Here is a 22,850-nt window from a genome sequence, read left to right as displayed (position 1 = left end):
GGCTTAGTTTAAATCCCAAATACGTGAAAGTTTTCACGGCTTCAAATTCATATGCCCCGATTTTGATTGTACCAGGTACCACATCATTTTTCTTGGACATCAACATATTATATATTTTGTGTTTTTGCTCGCTGATTCCCAAACCAATTTTACCGGTTGCTTTTTTTATATAAAGAAAGTATATGATAATGCATTAAAGTGTTTGTTGATTATCGTAATATCCTCCACGTACGCGTATATTTGTGTTGTTCTGTTAAGTAATGCCCAATTAATTTTGCCACAGTTACTTCGTCTATTGCGATTAAGAGAAGAATTTAAGAATGTTTTACTGACCCTAACGATCAGAGCTGCCTCACTATCCAAGTAGACATATACTCCCTTTGTAGTTAGGGGTATCTTCTGCAAGAACAATAAGCCCTCTCTGGCCATAACTTCTGCCTGAAAGACACTACTGTGGTTAGGCAAGCGAAAGGATGCACTGATGTCCAGCCTTTCAGAGTAAACTCCTCCAAGTACCTGTTCGTCAAGTTTAAATCCGTTAGTAAATATCCTGACTCTATTTTCATCGTCTACCGTACCTCTTTAGAAGAAAATATTCTGGTAGAGAATTTATTCAAATGGAGCTCTACACCGTTACAGAAATCTGTAGTAGCTGGAATAGTAGAAAATTTGTCTAATACTACTTAAGAGACCGAATGACCTTTTTTGACTGTGTTTAGGAGGGCGAGCCTGAGCCTCAATGCTGACTTGGCAGCTAATTGCTTACCATTGTCAATAAAATTACGTTTAGTGCTTCAGTGGGAGTAGTTGTAAGAGCTCCACTTATGATGTTATTTGAATACGAGCCAATCTCTTCACAATAATATTTTTAGCAAGTGCCGGCAATCAGTGTATTATTTTCGGAGATAAGCCCCAAGTTAACCCTACTGTTTTCTTGTATGAGTAAAATGCTGTTGAGGCTTTCCTCTCTCTGTCTTCTACAATTGAATTTCAATTTAGTTTTCTATTTAATATCAATCGAACTTGACCCACAACGGCTTTAGGCATGGTCACTGGACGCATTTCACTCCACCTTATAGCCACACGGTCGGCAGCTAGTGAAGTTCTAAGGCTTCCTAATCTATTTCATCTCAAAAAAGGCAATCTTACAGGACATGTAAGAATTCTGGACTTAATCCTGAACTCTCCATACCTGACGGTCCGTGACAAAATGAAAAAAAACTAGAATTTTCCAAGAATTTCAAGGTGGTCATCACAATAAAATATCTTTAAAACAGGGCGCACAGGTGTGGTGTAATAATGAGTCCAAAATAGAAGACGGCAGTGCCGGGGCTGGAATTGTCGGACCAAACTTCCAGAAGGCAATTGTAATGAGAAAACGACTTCCATTTTTTAGAAGGAGGTACATGCGTTACAGCTTTGTGCCAGGGAATGCTTTCGTAAAGGCTCGCGTGGTGTCAATATCAACATTTATTCCCATGGAATTTTCGAGATTTACTGCTGCCCCTGTAAACTAACCTGTCTAGTGTACCGTACCGTACCTCAATCAAGGTTGGTCTGGAAATATTTTAAAATTCTCGAAATTCTAGCATCAAGAAACTTGTTGCTCTAAAACGTGGAATTTTCGGAATGACTCGGGTTTTCCCGACTAAAGGCTGCCGCCCCAGTAAACTAACCTGTCTAGAGTACCGTACCGTACCTCAATCAAGGTTGGTCTGGAAATATTTTAAAATTCTCGAAATTCTAGCATCAAAAAACTTGTTACTCTAAAACGTCGATACTTCGTTACGCCTAAGCCACATGACTTCGATCACTTGTCTACCTAACTTAATAGGCTCTACATAATTTCACAGAGGGTATTCGAAAATATCCCTCCTACAGCTAAATCAACTTCGTCCGCATGGGCGAAAACGCATGTTTTAGCACTTCAGGGCTCTTTCGCATTTTTTTAATTAAGCAAATAATTTTTTGGACATTTATGAAGGGAAATTGAAAGAGAAAACTAAATAATATCGATCGATAAACATTTCATACCAAATAGAAACCTGCAGTATGCAAACGGACAAGCAATGAGGCGCAAAGGTCAAAATAAAGATTTCAAAATCAGTTTTTTTTTCATTTAGTAAAAAATTTATTCAAAAACTATATTAGATGATTAATTTAGAATGAAAACCTTATAATTTAAAGTTTTCAAATTTGTACAAAAATGTTAAAACTTCAGCGAATTTTCAACAAAATTTCAAACATTTCAAAACATTTTAATTTGAATTTTTAGAAAATTTTCGAGTATGCAGTTGTATACCACAATGAACCTTGGTGCAAAAAAATAATAAATAAAAAATTGGTGCGCACACTTTTGTTAGGTGTTTGGCTGAGTCCCTCCTCCTAAATTTTCATCAAAATATCACCCATTTTAATCTTAATTTTTGGAAAGATTTCGAGTATGCAGTTTTGTAACCCATGAAATTTTAGTACTATAAAGTGCAAGTTTAAAATCGCGTCGATTTTTTAGATTTATTTTTCTATATAAAAAAAAACGATTCCAGCATTCGTTATATGAAGAAATTGCGCAAGACCTTCAACAAAGAAAATTATCAAAAATCAACGGGAATTTTGAGGTACTTCAAACTTCCACTTTATTATACTAAAATTTAAATAGTTACAAAACTACATAACCAAAAATTTTCTAAAAAAAATAATTTGCGCGTACACTTCTGTTAGGTGTTTGGCCGAGCTCCTATTTGTAAGGTGCGTCTTGACGTTGTTCCAGAAATGGAGCGACCTACAGTTTTAAGCCGACTCCTAACGGCAAATGATATAAAGGGTTTTTCAATTGGCGCGGGTCGATTTTGGCGCCCTGTGGCAGCCATTTCGTTTTGGTGACATCTGTCAAATCTTTTGTTTATTATTCAGTTGTTTATGCCAAATCATCATGGCAAGTTACACGATTGAACAGCACGTTCATATGATAAAACTTTATTATCAAAATGAGTGTGCATTAACGCAAACGTTGCGCGCATTGCGCCCATTTTTCTGTAGACGTGGTGGCCCTTCCAATTTCTTATGGCCCATATTGAACCATATGGACCTAGACGGCATGTGGTACCAGCAGGACGGCGCTACGCGCCACACAGCAAACGCCATTTTATTCCATTTCAACATCTACCCGCCCTTATTGAAAAACCCTTTATATGACGAGCTTTGTTTTGGCAAAAAATAAACTCGGATATTTTCCATTACCTGCCGCGGGGCGACCGCTATTAGAAAAACATTTTTTTTTCTATTACTTGATTTCATCCCCGGAGTTTCGAACATCGCACTCCCGAATGGTAGTCACGCACCAACTCATTCGGCTAAGGCGAAAATTTTCTAAAAACTCCTATTAAAATGTGTGAAATTTCGATGAAAATTTGTTGACTTTTTAAACTTTGTGCAAGCTTTGATACTTTAAATTGTATGGGTTTTGTTGTAAAATAAACTATTGTACATTTCTAAATTATTTTTTTAAATTAATTTAAAAATAAATGAATGGTTAAAACTTTGCAATAGCTCGATCTGCCATTATTGTGCACACAGGTGTATACGCGGCATATGAATAAACACCTCGCAATTATGACCTTGCATATGTACATATGTACGTATATACGTATGGTAGCGTAGTTTTTAATGTAATACTGCCCCCTTTGTTGCTGCCACTATGAATTACATGACTTCATTCATTCATTCATTCATTCATACCTTTATGAGATATCTATGCACATCTGTACGAGTGCATACGAACTTAGCTACGTAGCGTAAATGAATGCACATCTAACCTTTACACTAATAAATTATGAAAAATGCTCTCTCTTTTTCCGCTTTACCTCTCATTTAACCTTCTTGCCCTGTGCAACCAACCGTTCAACCGTTCAACCATGGAAATATGAAATTACAGCCATTCGCCCCGTGGAACCGCGCTATGTTTTGCCAGTGTTGCGGGGGAAATTGACGACGGAGAATATGCGACATTAAGAACTGCCAGCGCTGCCACTATGGCAGGCATCAACATGACCAGCATGAGTAGCAGAGTGGTGGCCAAGGACAACATCATCGACCCCGTCATGACGATCGGTTGTGGCAATGAGACGCACGTCGGCAGCATTCCTAATAATAATAGCAGTACAACTCCCACCGGCATCTATGGCATGAAACTTTTACATCTTAGCGAATATGATGAACTGCCACCGCCACCTCCACAACTGATGCCGATTATAAGTGGACAAAACTCATCGGTGGCTCGAGGTGATTATGTCAACTGTGGTGGCGATAAAGGTGGTGGTAGCAGAGGTGGCGGCGGCAGCAGTGCTACTGGCACTGGTAGCTTTGGTGATGACAGCACCTCGGAGGAGGGCAAACTATTGGCATGTGTGCATGATGATAGTGTGACGTATGCATCGACACGTGACTTAGAACCGCCAGCAGCAACGACCCCACCACCACCGCCCCCAACAACAACAACAACAACTACTTTGATTGCCAACGACCAACAGTCATCAGCCGCCCACACTCATAACAAGGCCGCTGGTGTTAATAGTTTAATGCACACTGGAATGATGGGTAGTAACGGTGGTGATGGTGTTGTTGCTAATGCTGGCGCTGCTGTTGCTGCTGCTGCTTCTATGGTTGGTCGAGCACCACAAGCCATACCGGAGAATATGCAATTGTCCTCGTCGCCGGAGCATCTAGTCAGTCCATTGGCACCGGTGACGGTTACCGTTCACACCAACGAGGCACATGTAAGTACTTATGTATATATGTATGTATGAGTATAACCGTAAAAGATGAATAGTTAGAAAAGAGGATAAATATTATATTTCTAATGGAGAATATTACAAAAGCACAATGAGAATTTATCACAATTATTTGATTTTGTTAACTGTATTCAGTATTAAAGTTTAATGAAGAGAATTTTTAATGACTGTGACAACACATAGAGCAGAGGGGTGCAAGGATTTCATATGATATATTATTGCTCTATCTAACTCCCAGATAGCAGTAGGTGGGTAGATGGGGAGAGATGAGCGGCTCATATGTGATTTTGTGATGATAACGCGAAGCTGGATAGCAGAAACGCGAATGTTGTGATTACAATATTTTTACACCTGTTTAAAAAGAAAAAGGGAGCAAAACCAAAAACCTAAACATAGAAAAGTATGGGTACATGATTGGCTAATAAAAGAAGAAGGACACGATACCAAATTGTCGGATTGTCGGACATTCTCAAATTTTTAGGCCTGCAATTGCTAAAAAAATACATTAATGTGAGACGGGATTACGCCAAACGGGAGCTGATCCGCTAGGTTAAGATGCCTTACCTCAGGATAAAGCTACGAGGACTTCAAATTCTAACAAATATTTCATCCCAGCCCATCGGTTTAACAATAGTAGAAACATTTTCAAGAACTATTTCTGCACAAAAACCATTTAATCCTATCCCATTCTCTGGTTTTTTCAATCTTTGTTATATTTTTAATTTTGCATTTGCCATAATTCGAGCTCGTTTTTCATGCACTCAATTAACTGCACTATTAATTTCTGGCTCAATCTCATTTTTTCCACCGATGTACACACTTCAGGCATCAACAGAAAATGAGATCGTTGGTTTTACGTTTAATGTAATGTACCACACCGTAAACGATGAATATGTGCGCGAGACGCTCGCCGAAAATCAAAATTTTTGACGGCGAACATGCAGCCGAGCACTCGCGCAGCAAATCGGCTCTCTCATTCTCTTCTATTGCATTGTGCTCCGGCATTCAGTCAGTAGGTAGAAATTCAGTTTATTAATGCACATCTCATTTATCTTGGCTCCGCGCTAGGCTCCTCAGTACAGAATGGGTTATTACAGCCGCCACTGCATTCACGGCTGCCTGGCAGTCAAGTTAAATGCTTTACTAGCAACATACTGAGAGACTAGCATATACTGAGAGCTACTTTAACTTTTTGTGGCGATCAACGAAATAGGACAAATAAAATGGAGGAAACTATCGTCGGAACTTTTGCAGATGGCACCGTTGTTCTAGCAATTGACTCTAACCCCCAGAAGCTTTCATTTAAACTCCAAGAAAGACTTGGTATTTTAACTCAGTGGTTCAAAAATTGGAAAATAAAATGCAATGAGATATATACTTTCCCCTCTCGTGAAGCTTAATAGTGTAATCATACCCCATAATAATGTTACGAAATATCTTAGAATGCACATCGACAGCAAGATTACTTGGAAACATATATTTTCACTGAACGTAACGCAATTGGAATCAAACTCCGAAAAGTATACTGGTTACTTAATCAAAATGCTCATGTTTCTCTGAAAAGCAAGCTCTTACTCTACTCAGTTATCTTAAAACAAATATGGAGCTATGGCACACAGCTCAGAGACACTGCAGTTAATTCTACAATAACATCGAAATATTCCAAAGATTCCAGTCAAAAGCCTTAAGAATAATTAAAAAACTATCATATCATATCACAAATGCCAAAATCCTTCGCCATCTCAAATTTCCCACAATTACTGAACAAATAAAAAAAGCCCGCCACATCACACAATATAGGACTCCAATCGCACCCAAAGGCTTTAATTGCAGAAATAACTCTCAATCCCATCTCCTTTAACAGACTGAACGTATTTATTATGCTAATAAGCAAAAATCTAGAAGGGATTGCACCACTGGGTCCCTTCCATGCTGATCTATAGGACTATGAATAAGTTCGTGCGGTTTTTTTTCGAAATTTGAAACTTTATTGACGTAAAATGGTTACAAATTTAATATTCAAAATATTGTCCATCGCTTACTACTACTTTTTCCCATCTTTCTGGCATTTCACGGATTCCCTTTGTGAAAAATTCGGTCGGTTTTGCCGCAATCCACGAATCGATCCATTTTTTGACTTCATCGTAATTACGGAAGTGCTGGTCAGCCAGGCCATGTTGCATCGATCGGAAGAGATAGTAATCGGATGGCGCAAGGTCTGGACTATACGGCGGGTGGGGTAGGACATCCCATTTGAGCGTTTCTAAGTATGTTTTGACCACTTGTGCAACATGTGGCCGAGCATTGTCATGTTGCAAAATAACTTTGTCGTGTCTATCGGCGTATTGCGGCCGTTTTTCTCGCAGTGCTCGGCTCAAACGCATCAATTGTCGTCGGTAGACATCCCCCGTAATCGTTTCATTCGGTTTCAGTAGCTCATAATACACAACACCCAGCTGGTCCCACCAGATACACAGCATAACCTTCAGGCCATGAATATTCTGCGCCGACGTCGATGTTGAAGCATGGCCAGGGTATCCATACGTTGCCCGACGTTTTGGATTGTCGTAATGGACCCACTTTTCATCGCCAGTCACAATTCGATGCAAAAAACCCTTTCTTTTGTGCCGTTGAAGCAGTTGTTCGCATGCCATAAAACGGCGTTCAACGTCTCTTGGCTTCAATTCATACGGCACCCAATGGCCTACCTTTCGGATCATTCCCATGGCTTTTAAACGTTTGGAAATGGTTGATTGATCAACTCCCAAAGTTTTTGCAACCTCTTCTTGCGTTTGAGCCGGATCTTGATCGAGCAATTCCTCCAATTCGGTATCCATGAACTTTGGCGGCGCACCCTCGCGTTCTTCGTCTTCCAAGCCAAAATCACCACTTTTAAAGCGTGCAAACCACTTCTGGCACGTTCGCTCAGATAGAGCATGCTCACCATAAACTTCCACCAAGATACGATGACTTTCGGCTGCTTTTTTCTTCATATTAAAATAATGAAGAAGAATTCCCCGCAAAAACACATTATTTGGCACGAAATTCGACATTTTCAAGTGTGGTAAAAATATTGTTGTTTACGCTTCAAATAAAAAACTTATACTGACGTTTGTGCCTTACGACAGTAGCTCTCCAATGAATGTTTGGAAATGTGGATCGATGGAATAATAATCAAGTTACGCCATCTGTTGTAAAACCGCACGAACTTATAAATAGACCTATTATTATAATGTCTGAGTTTTAAGTATAAGTATTGCTGAATGGTAAAACAAATTACAATAAATAAATCGATTAAAAAAATTAAAAAAACAAAGCAAGAAGTCCAACTCGTGACTCAAAGCTATGGTGATGGTTTTTTTTCGATATTCGAGACGTTATGCATCGTTAATTTGTTCTTGCCCACACACAGTGATTCAATAATTCTTCGTATTGTATATATATATATATTTAAATATATATATAAATGGCGCTTACACCCTCTTTGGATATTTGGTCGAGCTCCTTCTCCTTGTAGGGCGCGTCTTGATGTTTCTCACAAATGGAGAGAAATGCAGTTTTAAAACGACTCTGAAGGGTAGATCATTCCTAGAAGAAAGGTTTCATGACCGAAATTCACTCGGAGGTTTGCCACTGTCTGCCGAGAGGTGACCGCTATTAGAAAACATTTTTTCTATTATTTGATGTTCATGCACGGAGATTCGAACCTGTGGACTTCCGAATAGTAGTCACGTACCAAGCCATTCGGCTACTGCGGGCACCGTAATAAGTATCTCCATAATAAGATTCAATAATTTTAATGCGTTATTCTATCGTGTAAAATTGACAGATAGATGATTTAGACAGATGATTTAACAAATGCCAAAGATGGCATAAAAAAATTTACCGACTAGGAATTATTCACTACTAGCATCTAGGCGTCACTTTTAAAACACCCTTTACATATGTAGCTATAAAATTAGAGTATGTAATTATGTTATTTTCAAGCTCAAAAAAGCATGACAACTTATTTATTGCATGCGATAAATTTTCATAGAATGTCGGTAATTATAAAATGTACGGCTTTTATATTGCAACATTTTCTGCAACAAGTCCATCAATCACACACACACGCCCTTGACAGCATAACTATACAGATTCGTTCAATGGATACAAATTACTTTGAAACGGAAGCTAGAAGGTGTCAAGCCTACAACCGATGATTGTAAAGGGCGTATTTGCTAGGAGAGGTGGGCGAGCGGAGCATGTGTTGATCGTCTGACCATGGTGACAATTTTGAGCCTGTAAATTACAATTTGGACACGCACAACCGCCATGGACATGATACATATTAAAAAAAAAATAAAGCTTGAAAACCGGGCAATAATAAACATTTCACGCATACCAATACGTTCGCATGTAATATTCATGAAAAAATTGGCAGAAAACAGAGGGTCAACCCGAACGATTTGCATTCGACAGCAAGCAGACCAGAGTGCCTACCAAAGGAAGTCGACTGGCTGGAAGGATTTATTGCGTTTGTTTTTGTGGTGAGCCATGCAACACGTTCGATGTGCATAAATCACAACTGCCACAGCCGCAAACGCAGCCGAAACGGCAGCGGCAGTGATGGAGTAGCTCTACCATAACAACAACAACAGATGTGTAATATTGCTTTTGCAAGAACAAAAATATATGCAACACCGCATGGCATAATGTTAGAATATTTCCTACCACTTAGCTTGGCTGGCTCCTTCTTGTCTATGCCTTCATTTATTACCAGAGATTTGATTTCAATTAAATCAGTGCAACATTGATTTCTTACTCAGACACGCAAAGGACAGCAATAATTGCTGAAATTTGCTGCTATTTCATGAGAGTGTGTGTGTGTAAGGAAAGAGGGAGGGAAGTTTGAGATCCTTACTAGTTAGTGCATACATACAGGTTGGTCCAGAAACAAGTATATTTTTAATTTCAATAAATGTAAGTAATGTAAAAGAGCCGCCGTAGCTGAGTTGCTGGGTTGGTGCGTGACTACTATCCGGGAGTGCGTAGGCTCGAATCTCCGTGCATGAAAAAGTTTTTTCTAATAGCCGTCGCCCTTCGGTAGGCAATGGCAAATCTCCGAGTGTATTTCGGTTATGAAAAGCTCCGCATAAAGAAACATATGCCGTTTCTAGTCGGCTTAAAACTGTAGGTCCCTCCATTTCTGGAACAACATCAAGACGCACCCCACAAATGGGCGGAGAAGTTCGCCAAAACACCTAGCAAAAGTGTTCGCGCCAATTATTTATTTAAAAGAGCCAAGAATTTACGGAAAAAGATGTTTGTCATATTTCGATGTTGTTGCTGTAAGAGCATAAACTTTCACTATAACTGTTTGATTAACGCTGCTGGAATGACAATATATGTAGTACCTGATGAGGTATACATTCGTGTTGTTCCGATGGCATAGAACGGAATTGACTTGCTTATATCGCAACCTGTTTCCCAAGAACTAACTACGATTACGGACGCTATCTTATGATTTTTCCGGATGATGTTCACATGAAGACTGTAGGATTGAGTTGTTGAGAATAATAGCGAATAGATAATTTAAGATTGCACCGCACTCTATCGACAGCCCAGCACCCGCGACATTTTCACATACCATACGCTGACGAGAACTGTTTGAAATATCCACTAGTTAGCCTATGTAGCTAACCAACTTCTGTAAAGCAGGCGTTGTGAACAGTTTACACTGTTTTACATTTTTACAATGAACGCACAATTTGAAAAAATGCTACTAACTTTGCAAATAAGTAGGCAATATTTCTGGATGTCGTTGTTAAAACTGTTAAATATAACAAATCCAAAGCCAAACTTCTTTCAAGATTACCCTTTATGACTAATCGATGACTAATCGAATTCGAATATGTAGAGTTGCCTCTGCACAAAGCAAAGATAAAGCAAATTGCACAAAGTGTGTTGAGTTTGCTGAGGGCAGTGAGTGCTAACGGGGCGTATGATTAACATTTACTGCCACTCGAGGCAATAATCAGCTGCTTTTAGCGTAGTAATTAAAATTTGTTTGCGGGCTTTGCTCACACACACTTAAATCAAATTTGCTTGAGTGCACAATGGTAAACAGGCAAGTGTTTTGTTTACAATTCTAAATCAAATTGAAAGAGAATTTCTAGTTTCAGAGGAGAATATGCTACAATAAGTATTTGCAAACTGAAAGTGATGGAGTGGTTTTATATGTATGTTCTTATATATACATTAGTGTAGGTGCATATGTAATAGGACTATGAATAAGTTCGTGCGGTTTTACAACAGATGGCGTAACTTGATTATTATTCCATCGATCCACATTTCCAAACATTCATTGGAGAGCTACTGTCGTAAGGCACAAACGTCAGTATAAGTTTTTTATTTGAAGCGTAAACAACAATATTTTTACCACACTTGAAAATGTCGAATTTCGTGCCAAATAATGTGTTTTTGCGGGGAATTCTTCTTCATTATTTTAATATGAAGAAAAAAGCAGCCGAAAGTCATCGTATCTTGGTGGAAGTTTATGGTGAGCATGCTCTATCTGAGCGAACGTGCCAGAAGTGGTTTGCACGCTTTAAAAGTGGTGATTTTGGCTTGGAAGACGAAGAACGCGAGGGTGCGCCGCCAAAGTTCATGGATACCGAATTGGAGGAATTGCTCGATCAAGATCCGGCTCAAACGCAAGAAGAGGTTGCAAAAACTTTGGGAGTTGATCAATCAACCATTTCCAAACGTTTAAAAGCCATGGGAATGATCCGAAAGGTAGGCCATTGGGTGCCGTATGAATTGAAGCCAAGAGACGTTGAACGCCGTTTTATGGCATGCGAACAACTGCTTCAACGGCACAAAAGAAAGGGTTTTTTGCATCGAATTGTGACTGGCGATGAAAAGTGGGTCCATTACGACAATCCAAAACGTCGGGCAACGTATGGATACCCTGGCCATGCTTCAACATCGACGTCGGCGCAGAATATTCATGGCCTGAAGGTTATGCTGTGTATCTGGTGGGACCAGCTGGGTGTTGTGTATTATGAGCTACTGAAACCGAATGAAACGATTACGGGGGATGTCTACCGACGACAATTGATGCGTTTGAGCCGAGCACTGCGAGAAAAACGGCCGCAATACGCCGATAGACACGACAAAGTTATTTTGCAACATGACAATGCTCGGCCACATGTTGCACAAGTGGTCAAAACATACTTAGAAACGCTCAAATGGGATGTCCTACCCCACCCGCCGTATAGTCCAGACCTTGCGCCATCCGATTACTATCTCTTCCGATCGATGCAACATGGCCTGGCTGACCAGCACTTCCGTAATTACGATGAAGTCAAAAAATGGATCGATTCGTGGATTGCGGCAAAACCGACCGAATTTTTCACAAAGGGAATCCGTGAATTGCCAGAAAGATGGGAAAAAGTAGTAGTAAGCGATGGACAATATTTTGAATATTAAATTTGTAACCATTTTACGTCAATAAAGTTTCAAATTTCGAAAAAAAACCGCACGAACTTATTCATAGTCCTATTATATACTTGTATGAACTTTGTCTTAGAATTCTGCTTACTTTATCTTAATTTTTCTTTCATTTAATATGCATTTATTTTTTTGTATTTCAGTATTTTAAAATATTATCAAAACTGTTAAATAATTCACTTTATTCCACTCAATAGATCAATTAAATACTGTTAAACCAATTAATTTTTTGCCAGTGCAATTAATTCTATTTATTGTGGTAGTGCATCAGATTTACTTAGCAGCACTAGTGATATGAACTTTGGTTAATATTTTTTTTAATGCAGGTCCAGCTTAGTATTATACAAAATATGTTTTAACAATATTTCCACCATTAATAGTTTAATTACACTACTACACTTTAACATCACTTAGTAAACTTAAGAGCAACTTCGAATTGAGAAACACCTATGAATGGTTATTTCAGCCTTAACACTAAACCTACCATGACGGGTCAAATGACCCATTTGTCAGAAGTTCTTAGAAATAACATTATTAAAGCGCCGTTTGCCTTCACGACTTTTATTAGAAAATACATCGAATGCATTTTTCACGATTTACTCCTCCTTTGCTAATTATTTTACCGAGAAATATATGTGATCTTAGTAATACCAGGAGTGTTCAAAAAGTATCGCGAATTCATATTTTTCAAAATTTTTTATTTATTCATAAATATCTATTTTGTCCCCTTCAAAGTAATCCCCATGAGATATTATGCACTTGTGCCAACGTTTTTTCCAATCTCCGAAGCACTTTAAAAAATCATTTTTTTTATCTTGTCGGCATCGAATGTCTGTATCTCGTCAATCTGGGGGATACCGTAGCTGTGGCTTTATTAGTGTGTTGGTTTTGGCCAAAAAGTCGCGCACAAACGATGTATGAGCAGAGGCGTTATCGTGATGCAATATCCTATTTTTGTTCTTCCAAAAATCCGGGCGTTTCTGGCGGATTGCTTCGCGCAAATTGCACATAACTTGCGGTAATATTCCTTATTGACCGTTTTATGATGCACATCGCCCCTGCAGTCGAAGAAAACGGTAAGCAAAACTTTTACATTCGACCAAACTGGTTCGTGCGGCAGCTTCCATTGAGATGATTGAGCTTTGGTTTCCACGCCATAACCATAAACCCACGATTCGTCACCAGTTATGACCCTCTGGAGCAAATTTAGGTCGTCGCGGACAGAGTCCAACACCTCATTAGCAATGTTCATGCGATGCTGCTTTTGGTCGAAATTGAGCAGTTTTGGTAGGAATTTTGCGGCGACCCGTCTCATGTCCAAATCATTGACAAAAATCTAATGGCACGAGCTAATCGATATGTCTAGGTCCTCAGCAACTTCTCTAACGGTGATTCGACGATTTCTTCACTTCATCAAATTTTTCGTCTGTTGTTGAAGTGCTCGTGCGTCCGACATGCTTTTCGTCGTTGACAACTTTTCGGCCTTCTGAGAACATTTTGTACCACCGATAAACATTGCTTTGGTCCAAAGTAGCCGTATGACACAATCGACATTCGGAATGCATCCGCACACTTAATTTCGTTTTTCACACAAAATTTGATACAGGTTCTTTGATCTACCTTTTTGAATAGGTAAAAATCGAAGGCGATCCGAAACACGTGCAAGCAAAGCAGCTGTCAACAATTAACTGAACATTCAAAATGGCCGAACTTGTCCACATGAGTGAGACCCAACATATCGCCACAAAAAAATCGAAATTCGAATATACGTAACCTGCGAAAATTCAAAATTCGCGATACTTTTTGAACACACCTCGTATATATAACATTTTAAAGACGGGTCATTTGAATAGGAATACATAAAGTTTCGGCAGGTTTAGTGTTAAGTAACTTAGAGAACTATCGATTTTGTATTCGTACGTTAGGTAAATTACGTAAACTAACAGCGGTGAGAGAGTTATGATACCACATGGCTAATTTTTTTTTGATTCAATCGCCTTCAAAAATATGTATGTGATATTAATTGTTTGTATAAATTTATTTGATGTGGCATCTTTAAACACTGCATATGCAGTATGTTGCCAAGATATTAGGTCCAAGCTAACTATGACTGATATATTTACCATAAATATATATTTTTTAACCCTAAATGGTACTTCTTTGTCGGATCGCGACGCATAAAAAGAGTTTATTTGATCTAGAAGTTAAATAATGTACACAAAAACTTAAAAAATCAATAAAAATATACAACAACACAAAATTTGCTTAAACGCATAAATACGCATAATACGAATTTATTTTATATCGAAGTACTGCACATCACATTAAAATAGGCGTCGTCGAATGGACGAAAATGGACTTCAGCATATACAAAATAATAAGTACCACCAGAGGGTTGAAAGTGTTGTTTAGCTAAGGGAGAGCAGGAGGCCAGGTTTAGAGTCAGGATCGATTTACAGGAGGTAGAAATTCCTTTTTGTTCGAAGTACCTATTTACGAGCTCAAAGAAACTGAGAAGAAAAGCATATAAAAAAATTGCGTGCTCTTATTTATTTGGCATGAGGCTGTATACGCAAGCTTATTTAAAAGCTTGAAAGTTAACGTCTGGAGTAATTACACTAGAAGGTACTAAACTTAGTTGCTGAACTTAGAGTTTTTTTAACCAAATAAGTAAATAATTATCATATATTGATCTTACTCAATTGTTGCTCCTCATAAAAAATATCTGCCATTCGAAGTCGACCTAAAACTGTAGTCTCTTCAAACATCAAGACGCACAGCAAAAATAGGAGGAGGAGCTCAGCCAAATACCTAACAGAAGTTTACGCGCCAATTATTATTTTTTTTTGCTTAATAATAATAATAAATCGCCCAACCGATACGATGCTGCAGGCTGAATTCCATACAAATCATTTTTCTTTCCCGCTGTTCAGCTATAGAAAAAATTAATCTGCTGAACAGAAATTATTGGAAGAGGATAATATTATTTTGTGAATGAATTTGATATATCAAAAGTAAAATCTTAGCATAATTCGTTGTGCATGTTTTAAAAAGAGGCCTAATGTGCTTTGAGAGTCGAGAGGAAACATTAGTGTTAACTTTCGCTAGAACAATGGGCTAGAAATTGATTATGTGAGCAAGAGTGCGCAGATTTCCGTAGATTTTTAATAATTTTTTTCACAATGACTCCACCGGTGGGCCCTCGAATACATACTTGACCTATTATTTATTATTATTAGAAGGCCATTACGCACTGCGACCAGAGCTGATCTATTGTGAAAGGCCTATTTTGTAACCCTAGAGTTTTAGGCTTTTTAAAAGAGATAGACCAATATTATTTAGATGATACCTCAGGCTGCAGTGACCTGTAAGATATCCTGTTAAAAGACGCAGATCTACTCTGTTTAGTGAGAGAAGTTTGTCAGATATTCCTTTGTTGGGACTTAGGAATAGTTTGGCTTGACGCTGACGCACAGTTTAGCCAGTGTGCGGCAAGTTTTCTTTCTTCCCATTTCCTAAGGAATTCATTTATGTGGCCTGTGTGAGTCCACAGAAAGCCTCAGGACCAGTAAGTTGCATATTTGCTCCTTATTTTGCAAGGTCATCAGCCATTTCATTTCCCTCATGTCCTTCATGTCCCGGAATCCAGCATAGTGTTACTATGTTGAGGTTTCCTAACGTGTTGAGAAGGTTTAGGCAATCATTTACCAATTTGGAGGTGATAGTTGTTGATAGAAGGGCTTTTAGAGCCGCTTGGCTATCTGATGTAGTATATGAGTACCTCTCATTTTCCTACTAAGGCATTCTCTCACACATATTTCGATGGCATGTATTTCTGCCTGGGTTGAATCCCATCGGAATCGATTTTTTGAATTTAGGCCCATTGATTCCTGCCCCTGTTTACCATTTTCCAATTTGGACCCATCAGTAAACCATAGCTGGGAGCCAGGTTTGAAAGTGATAGAGTTAGTTCTCCAGTCTGTTCGTTCAGGCCTACCACCGATAGATCTTTTTGCAGCGAAATCTGCAGAAAGACTAAAAACCCTAAACGAACTCTCATACAAGGCCTATGTTAACTCTTACATAGATAGTCAGACAGCCATTAAATCAATTACGTCCTTTAATATATCGTTAAAGATCGGTCTTCGGAGCAGGGAGGTAGTTGAAAGGCTACACAGAAAGACTACATCAAATTATAAGCTACATTTCTATTGGATTCCAGGCCATATGAGCTTTAAAAGGAACAAGATAAAAGACGATGTAGCGATAAACGGGGTCTCTCTATCTTTGGACCTTGTTTACGAAATACCAAAATCAATACGAGCATTAACATATACGACGAACTAGACGAAAACATGATCAGAAAATTCAGGATAGCATGGGAGAGTGAGGGCTCTAGGGAAACTGTTGAGCATCTCCTTTGCGGAAGTTGTGCGTTATTCAAAAGACGCCTTAAATATCTAAGGGCTCCACAGTTTTATGGATTAGCAGACATCTCAGCAGTGGTTTGGAAATTTCTCCTTAAATTCGCAATAGAAACAGACACTAAGCAGGTGGACTATTTCAAAACGCATAACTAATAAACTCCAACTGGTATCGCTATTGACCTAACCGGTCTATGCAGGGCTCCAAGTCAACCAGTTCAACCTAACCTAATCACTTTTTTTACTGGCGGTCTCGTATACATTCTTCCAAACATCAATCGAACGCCTCAAGGAAAAAAATGCAAAGGCCGTCAGTAGAAAAATTATAGCAAATCAATGGGAATTTTCAGCAATTTCAGATTGCACTGTGTTATATTAGAATTAAATTAGTTACAAAATTGCGTACCAGAAAAAAAGTTGAATTAAAAAGTTTGTTTTCTACAAAACTCCACCGCACTCATTTCATTAAAGATTCATTCATTTTATTCTACTAGGATTCGACCACTAAAATTTTTAAATCAAAGCATTCGTATTTTTTTTCTATCCATTCTCAGTCAAATTCACTATTTTCCACCAATATTTACGTTTCTTTTTACTCTCTGTTCCTTCCAGATCGCCTCCAGCTCGACGCCACGTTGCTTGCGACGTGCCGATTCAGGTGTGCCCAACGAAGCACTTACACCGCGCAGCGACACCACCTCCACCACAGAGAGCACCACTTCGCCGCCAGAGCGCGCTCCGTCCGAATCATCGAGCGGTGTGCACTCGGGCGAGGAACGTGACGTGGAGGTGGTCATACGACCACGTGCTGCCTGCAAACCACCACCCAAACCGCCACAGCCGGCCATTCAAGAGGAGCCCTACGGTCGCTGCACCAACATGCGCATGTCCAGCTTTGGCGGTGACACAGCTAACCCGGGTGCTAGTGGTGGTGGAGGGGGTCGCGCACTCAACAGCGCCACACTACCACTGACACGTTCAGCACCAGAACAGAAATTTGATTATGCCAATCATTGCAGCACAATGCCCCTACCGGCGGCTTGCCATAGCCAACAACAAGCTGCTGTAGCAGCACGTGGCAGTGGCAACTACGGCATGACCACATCCGCATATTCTATGCATTCACAGCCACCGTTGCCGCCACCACCGCTCAACAGCAACCTCAGCAGTTTTCGTTCGCAATATGCCAACTCAGCGGTAGCGATGGCTGGTGCTAAGGCAGCGCAAATGCTACAGCAACAACAACACGAACAACAGCAGCAGCAATACTCACAGCCACAGTCAACATCACCGCCACCACCGCCACCGCCAGCCGGTATGCACACAACGCTGCCGAACGGTGTGCGCTACTCAAATCCGCATTTCCTGCGTCGTCTGCCACACGTCACCAAGGCGGCTGAATCGCCATACGGCCACTTGGGACTCGGCGCTGGTCACCACACTTTCTCAAAGCTTCTGCAGGATCCACTACAGCACAGCCTAGTCAATACAGCCATACCCGAGGATCGCGACTCGGCCAACTATTCCATGTCCTCCGAACCCGATTGCGGCAATTTATATGCGACAGCGCAGACTTACAACTGAACGGGTAGCTGCGCGGGGAATGCTGAAATAGAAGGTGCCATAGCAGCTGCAACTCATCTGGGAATGTCATGAAAAGCAACACAAATATGATAAATTATTAAATGTGGCAGAAAAAAAGCTAATTAAGCATTGAGACTTGGTAAGGAGTAAAACTTAGCAAAAAAAAAGTATTTTCATAAAAACTAAATAATGTTAAAGAAGTGAGAAGATAAGTCAAGTGAAAAGCGATAGAGAAAGAAGCTCTAAGGAATGTTTGAAGTGGTTTAATTAGGCCCCTAAGTAAAGATTGAAAAATGGTGTAATTTTTCTAAAATTTGTGTATATTTACATATTTCACATACTTCTTTACACACTGGCCTATCGTAAAGTTATTTATACCTACACATAAATATAGGTATACTTTGTAATCCTATGATTTCTTCTCATGTATACCCCGCTGCAAAATTATCAGTATAAACACACCACTACTTTTTAAATAAAAATATAGTTCATATTGCAACAAAAACCACATGCCACACAGTTTCAACTTTGTAGAAAATTTCGATTTATGTACAAAAATAAGCTCGATTTTTTTTATATGGCAGTAAAAGCCTAACGCCTTCAACAAGAGAGAATTGCCAAAAATCTATGATATTTTGTAGTCACTTGAAACTCTGAGACTGTGACACAGAAGGAGAGGAGGGATTGTTTTCGGGGCCACACCACTCGAAGGCGTTTGGAACCCTACCCCTCCCACCAAAACCAAAAAAAAAATACTGAAATTCAATGGGCATACCCAGAATTTTTTTTGGAATTCTGGTTAAAATGTTAAAAGCTTTGATGAAATTTTGAAATATTTTGTATAAAGTTTGGAACTTTGTGTTATGTGGTTTTTGTTGTAGTATGAACTATATTTTTATTTAAAAAAATAGTAGTGTGTTTATAATTTTGCAATCCGGTGTGCATGAAAAGTAGCCGTAGTGAATGCCGCAGCAAATATTTTGTACTGTCCAACTCGCTGGTTCCAGCAGGTACACATGAGGATCCAAGCGACTTCTATATACCAGCAGAGATCAAAGTAAAACCGTTTTTTATTGTCGAAGCAAACAAATGATCATTTGGCGTGCGAGTGCCCACTAGACTTTTAGAGTAGAGTGTAGTTCATAGGTGCGTTTGTTTTCCCAAACTTAACATATCTTGAATATCGCCATGAACGCTGCTACATTATTAAATCCATCCTGATGCTATCTGGCAAAAAATTCCTACTCACATACGCTATCCAACGATTTGAACTTTTAACCATTGGAAACCAAGTTGAAACCAAAGACAAATATTACTGTTAAAACAACAACAACATGCCCCGGTGGTGTCCGGGATCGGATGACCGGGAGACCGGATCTGTAAACCCCGATTTAATTTATTTGGGTCGAAGAATCTGATTATTGACTTTTTCCATTTCCAAATAGGCATATACTGTTCCTTATACACATTCTCCTTCTTGACTGACACGATAACCACTTAAGCGATTTTAGCTGAGCTTAACAAAATACGTCAATCGCTTCTTTCTCATGCTAACTGGCACGAGTTGGACACATCAAGTAATGTCAAGTTCTTCCCCGAATTTTATTTCCAACACAAAGGAGGCCTTCCTCTTCCTCTGCTACCATCAAGTGCTAATGCATCGAACACTTTCAGTGCCGAAGCTTTTGTATTCGTGCGTATAATATGAACTAGCCAAAAAAATGATGTGGTGGAGCCGCTAGATCATTATTAGCTTCACTATCTGTATGTCGCCGTAAAGCTCATACAGCTTATTGTTCCATCGCCTGCAATATTCGCCGTCGCCAACGGGCAAAGATTCAAAAATCTTCCGCAGAATATTTCTCCCAAACACTCAAAGAGACGCAACATCGGATATTATAATCGGGGAGTTTACTACTCAGTTGTCTACTTACTCCAAAGTAGCACTTGTTGGCAACAGAGATTATCCATTAGATTTCAAGGCTGGCATTATTATCGGTATTAATGGTGGTTCCTAAATAAATGAAGTCTCATCTTCTTTTACTTCAAAATCGGTCAACAGTGACATGGATGCTCATACGCGATTGCGCCTACTATTTCTTTGATGACAAGTGGTGTGTCCTCTTTACACACATTGCTTCTGCAAAAATTACACATTTGCTCTTTGTTTTTGCGACCACTTTTTCATAACAAATGTAGGCAACGTTGCCGCCTTGATTTTATTAAATACAATTTTTCGCTGCATTCAGAACATTCAAACTCATCATAGTTCAGGCGGTCAAGAAAAATGTAGATGTCAGGAGTGACTGAGGTTCTAAGGTGACCTTGACCGTGAAGCTCCATTTAATGACTTGCCCAGCTGAAGCTAATTATTTTGGGTTTAAATAGAAAGTTAGGGATATAAATTAGAGTCAACTCAGTGGAGATATTTATATTTAAACACGTTGTGAGTGACTTTACCCACTTCTTTTTTTTTTCGTCAGTAAAAACCATAACGTCTCAAGTGCTTCAGGGGGTCTAATTCTGTTTAGAAGACTTATTGATTGCATAACTCGCTTTTCTCATGTTTACTTCTGCGCATAGCCTAGGATTTATTTCAGAGATATTCATGGCAACTCGACGGATAAGACGCTAAAAAACATTAAGCTCCCTCTCAAGGGCCCTTATTGTGATTTTCACGCATAGCAACGTTAACTGCATGCCTCTTCATTTTTTGAGTTAAGTAGTAGTCCTCCATGTCTTATCTGAAGAAGGGCAACAGGAAAAAAATAATGGTTTTGGGAAGTTATAGCCACATATATGCATGTCTTCAACTGCCGTATGTACTCTGTATTTGAGTGGTTAGAAAATAATATGATTTAATCCGGAGCAACGTAGAATCTCTCTTGCCAACAAGTGCTACTTTGGACTAAGTAGGCAAATTAGTAGTAAAGTCCTCTCTCGACGAACAAAACTAACACTCTACAAAGCTCTCATCATGGCCGTCCTAACGTATGGCGCAGAAGCGTGGACGATGACGAAAGATTTTAGGACTTTGCACGTTGCCAACTGCGAATATCGCAGGCGATGGAACGATGAGCTGTATGAGCTTTACGACGACATAGACATAGCGCAGCAAGTAAAGATCCAGCGGCTACGCTGGCTGGGTCATGTCGTCCGAACGGATACAAACGTTCCGGCTCTGAAAGTATTTGATGCGGTACCAGCTGTTGGTAGCAGAGGAAGAGGAAGACCTCCTTAGCGTTGGAAAATCAGGTGGAGAAGGAAGATGGCTTCACTTGGTGTGTCCAACTGGCGCCGGTTAGCACGACTGGCGCGCTTTGTTAAACTCGGCCAAAATCGCGTAAGCGGTTATCGCCCCAATTAAGAAGAAGAAGAAGAAGAATACCGAGGTTCAAAGACTGTATTACCACTCGGCTATTATCCGGACAATAAAGCTTAACCATCTACGATGGGCAGGTTACATTATCAGGGCAGACGAAACAAATTTACCGAAGAAAATTCTACTGGGTGCGTGCAGAAGACACAGGGGCAAAGAAAGACCAAAACTCAAGTAGTTGGATGTCATAGATCACGACGCTGAGCTACAGGGATAAGTCGAACTGGAGATAAATGTTACAGCATGCTAAGATGCGGACAGAGTCTTTCAACTCACAATGAAGATGAGGATGATGGTGGTGTAATAATGCAAAGTAGGGCTAGCCAGTTTGATATGAACGCAGATCTGAAGTTTTCTTATTTCCATTTTTGAAAATATTTTTTTGAAAAATTAGGCAGAATAAAGGAGAATGCGAAAATATTACATATTTACGTACAAATCTGCGTACTGAAAATGAGTGTCATTCATACCTGACACAGTTTGTGTTATGACACAATGATTGTAGCTGCATGAAACACTTTCAAAACGTTGAAGAAATACTGCTGTACTGACATGTCTTGAACCGATATGAATCCAGGTCTGTCTGGCGAAAAATTTATATATATTAATTTATATATTATATTAGTTTAAATACTTTACAATTTAAAGTTTATGCTCGTTGTCATTTCACACTAAAAAGTTTTTTCCTTGTTTTTTGCTTGTTCAACAAAGAGAAAATTCGGCACATTTTACTTTTTTTTTTGATAAAGGCGAAAATGCAAGCCAGGTCGCTGAACAGCTAATTACGTGCAATTTTGGTTTCAGGCATTTTTTGATGTTGAAGATGCACCTCCCACAGACAGGCCCGTCGTCGAAAATGTGAATAAACTCACAGAAATAATCGAAGTTGACCGGCATCGTAACACCAACCAGGAGCTACAGATCGAGCATAAAGCAGTTTCAAATCATTTTGCAAAGATTTTACGCAAAAATAATGGACTCCTTTTTCCCCAAACTAATATTTTTTGTTTGTTTCTGTTCCGACTGGAATTTTTACATTCACACTTCGTTTTTTACACTTTGCTTAGGGCGCTAAAAAATCACTAGAAGAGGTCTTACATATTTACTGCTAAATACATATGGAAAACTAAAAAAATCAACTATAAAGAAACTAAATGAATTAAGTAAAATAATTTAAGC

The 22,850-nt window shown here is 39.3% G+C and overlaps 1 protein-coding gene across 1 annotated transcript in view; it reads left to right on the top strand.

Annotated features, from left to right (window-relative positions):
- Window positions 1-18,838, top strand: part of LOC128871599 (protein tincar) — a 133,668-nt gene extending 114,830 nt beyond the window's left edge. The window contains exons 6-7 of the mRNA XM_054113470.1: window positions 3,935-4,775; window positions 17,321-18,838. Of these exons, the coding sequence (XP_053969445.1) occupies window positions 3,935-4,775; window positions 17,321-18,292 (1,813 nt within the window). The 3' untranslated portion in view covers window positions 18,293-18,838. The remainder of the gene's footprint in view (window positions 1-3,934; window positions 4,776-17,320) is intronic.
- The last annotated feature ends 4,012 nt before the right edge of the window (window positions 18,839-22,850 follow it).

Source organism: Anastrepha ludens, chromosome 2 (assembly GCF_028408465.1).
Source record: "Anastrepha ludens isolate Willacy chromosome 2, idAnaLude1.1, whole genome shotgun sequence".
Lineage (NCBI taxonomy): Eukaryota > Metazoa > Arthropoda > Insecta > Diptera > Tephritidae > Anastrepha > Anastrepha ludens.
This window is presented reverse-complemented; position numbering and strand designations above follow the sequence as displayed.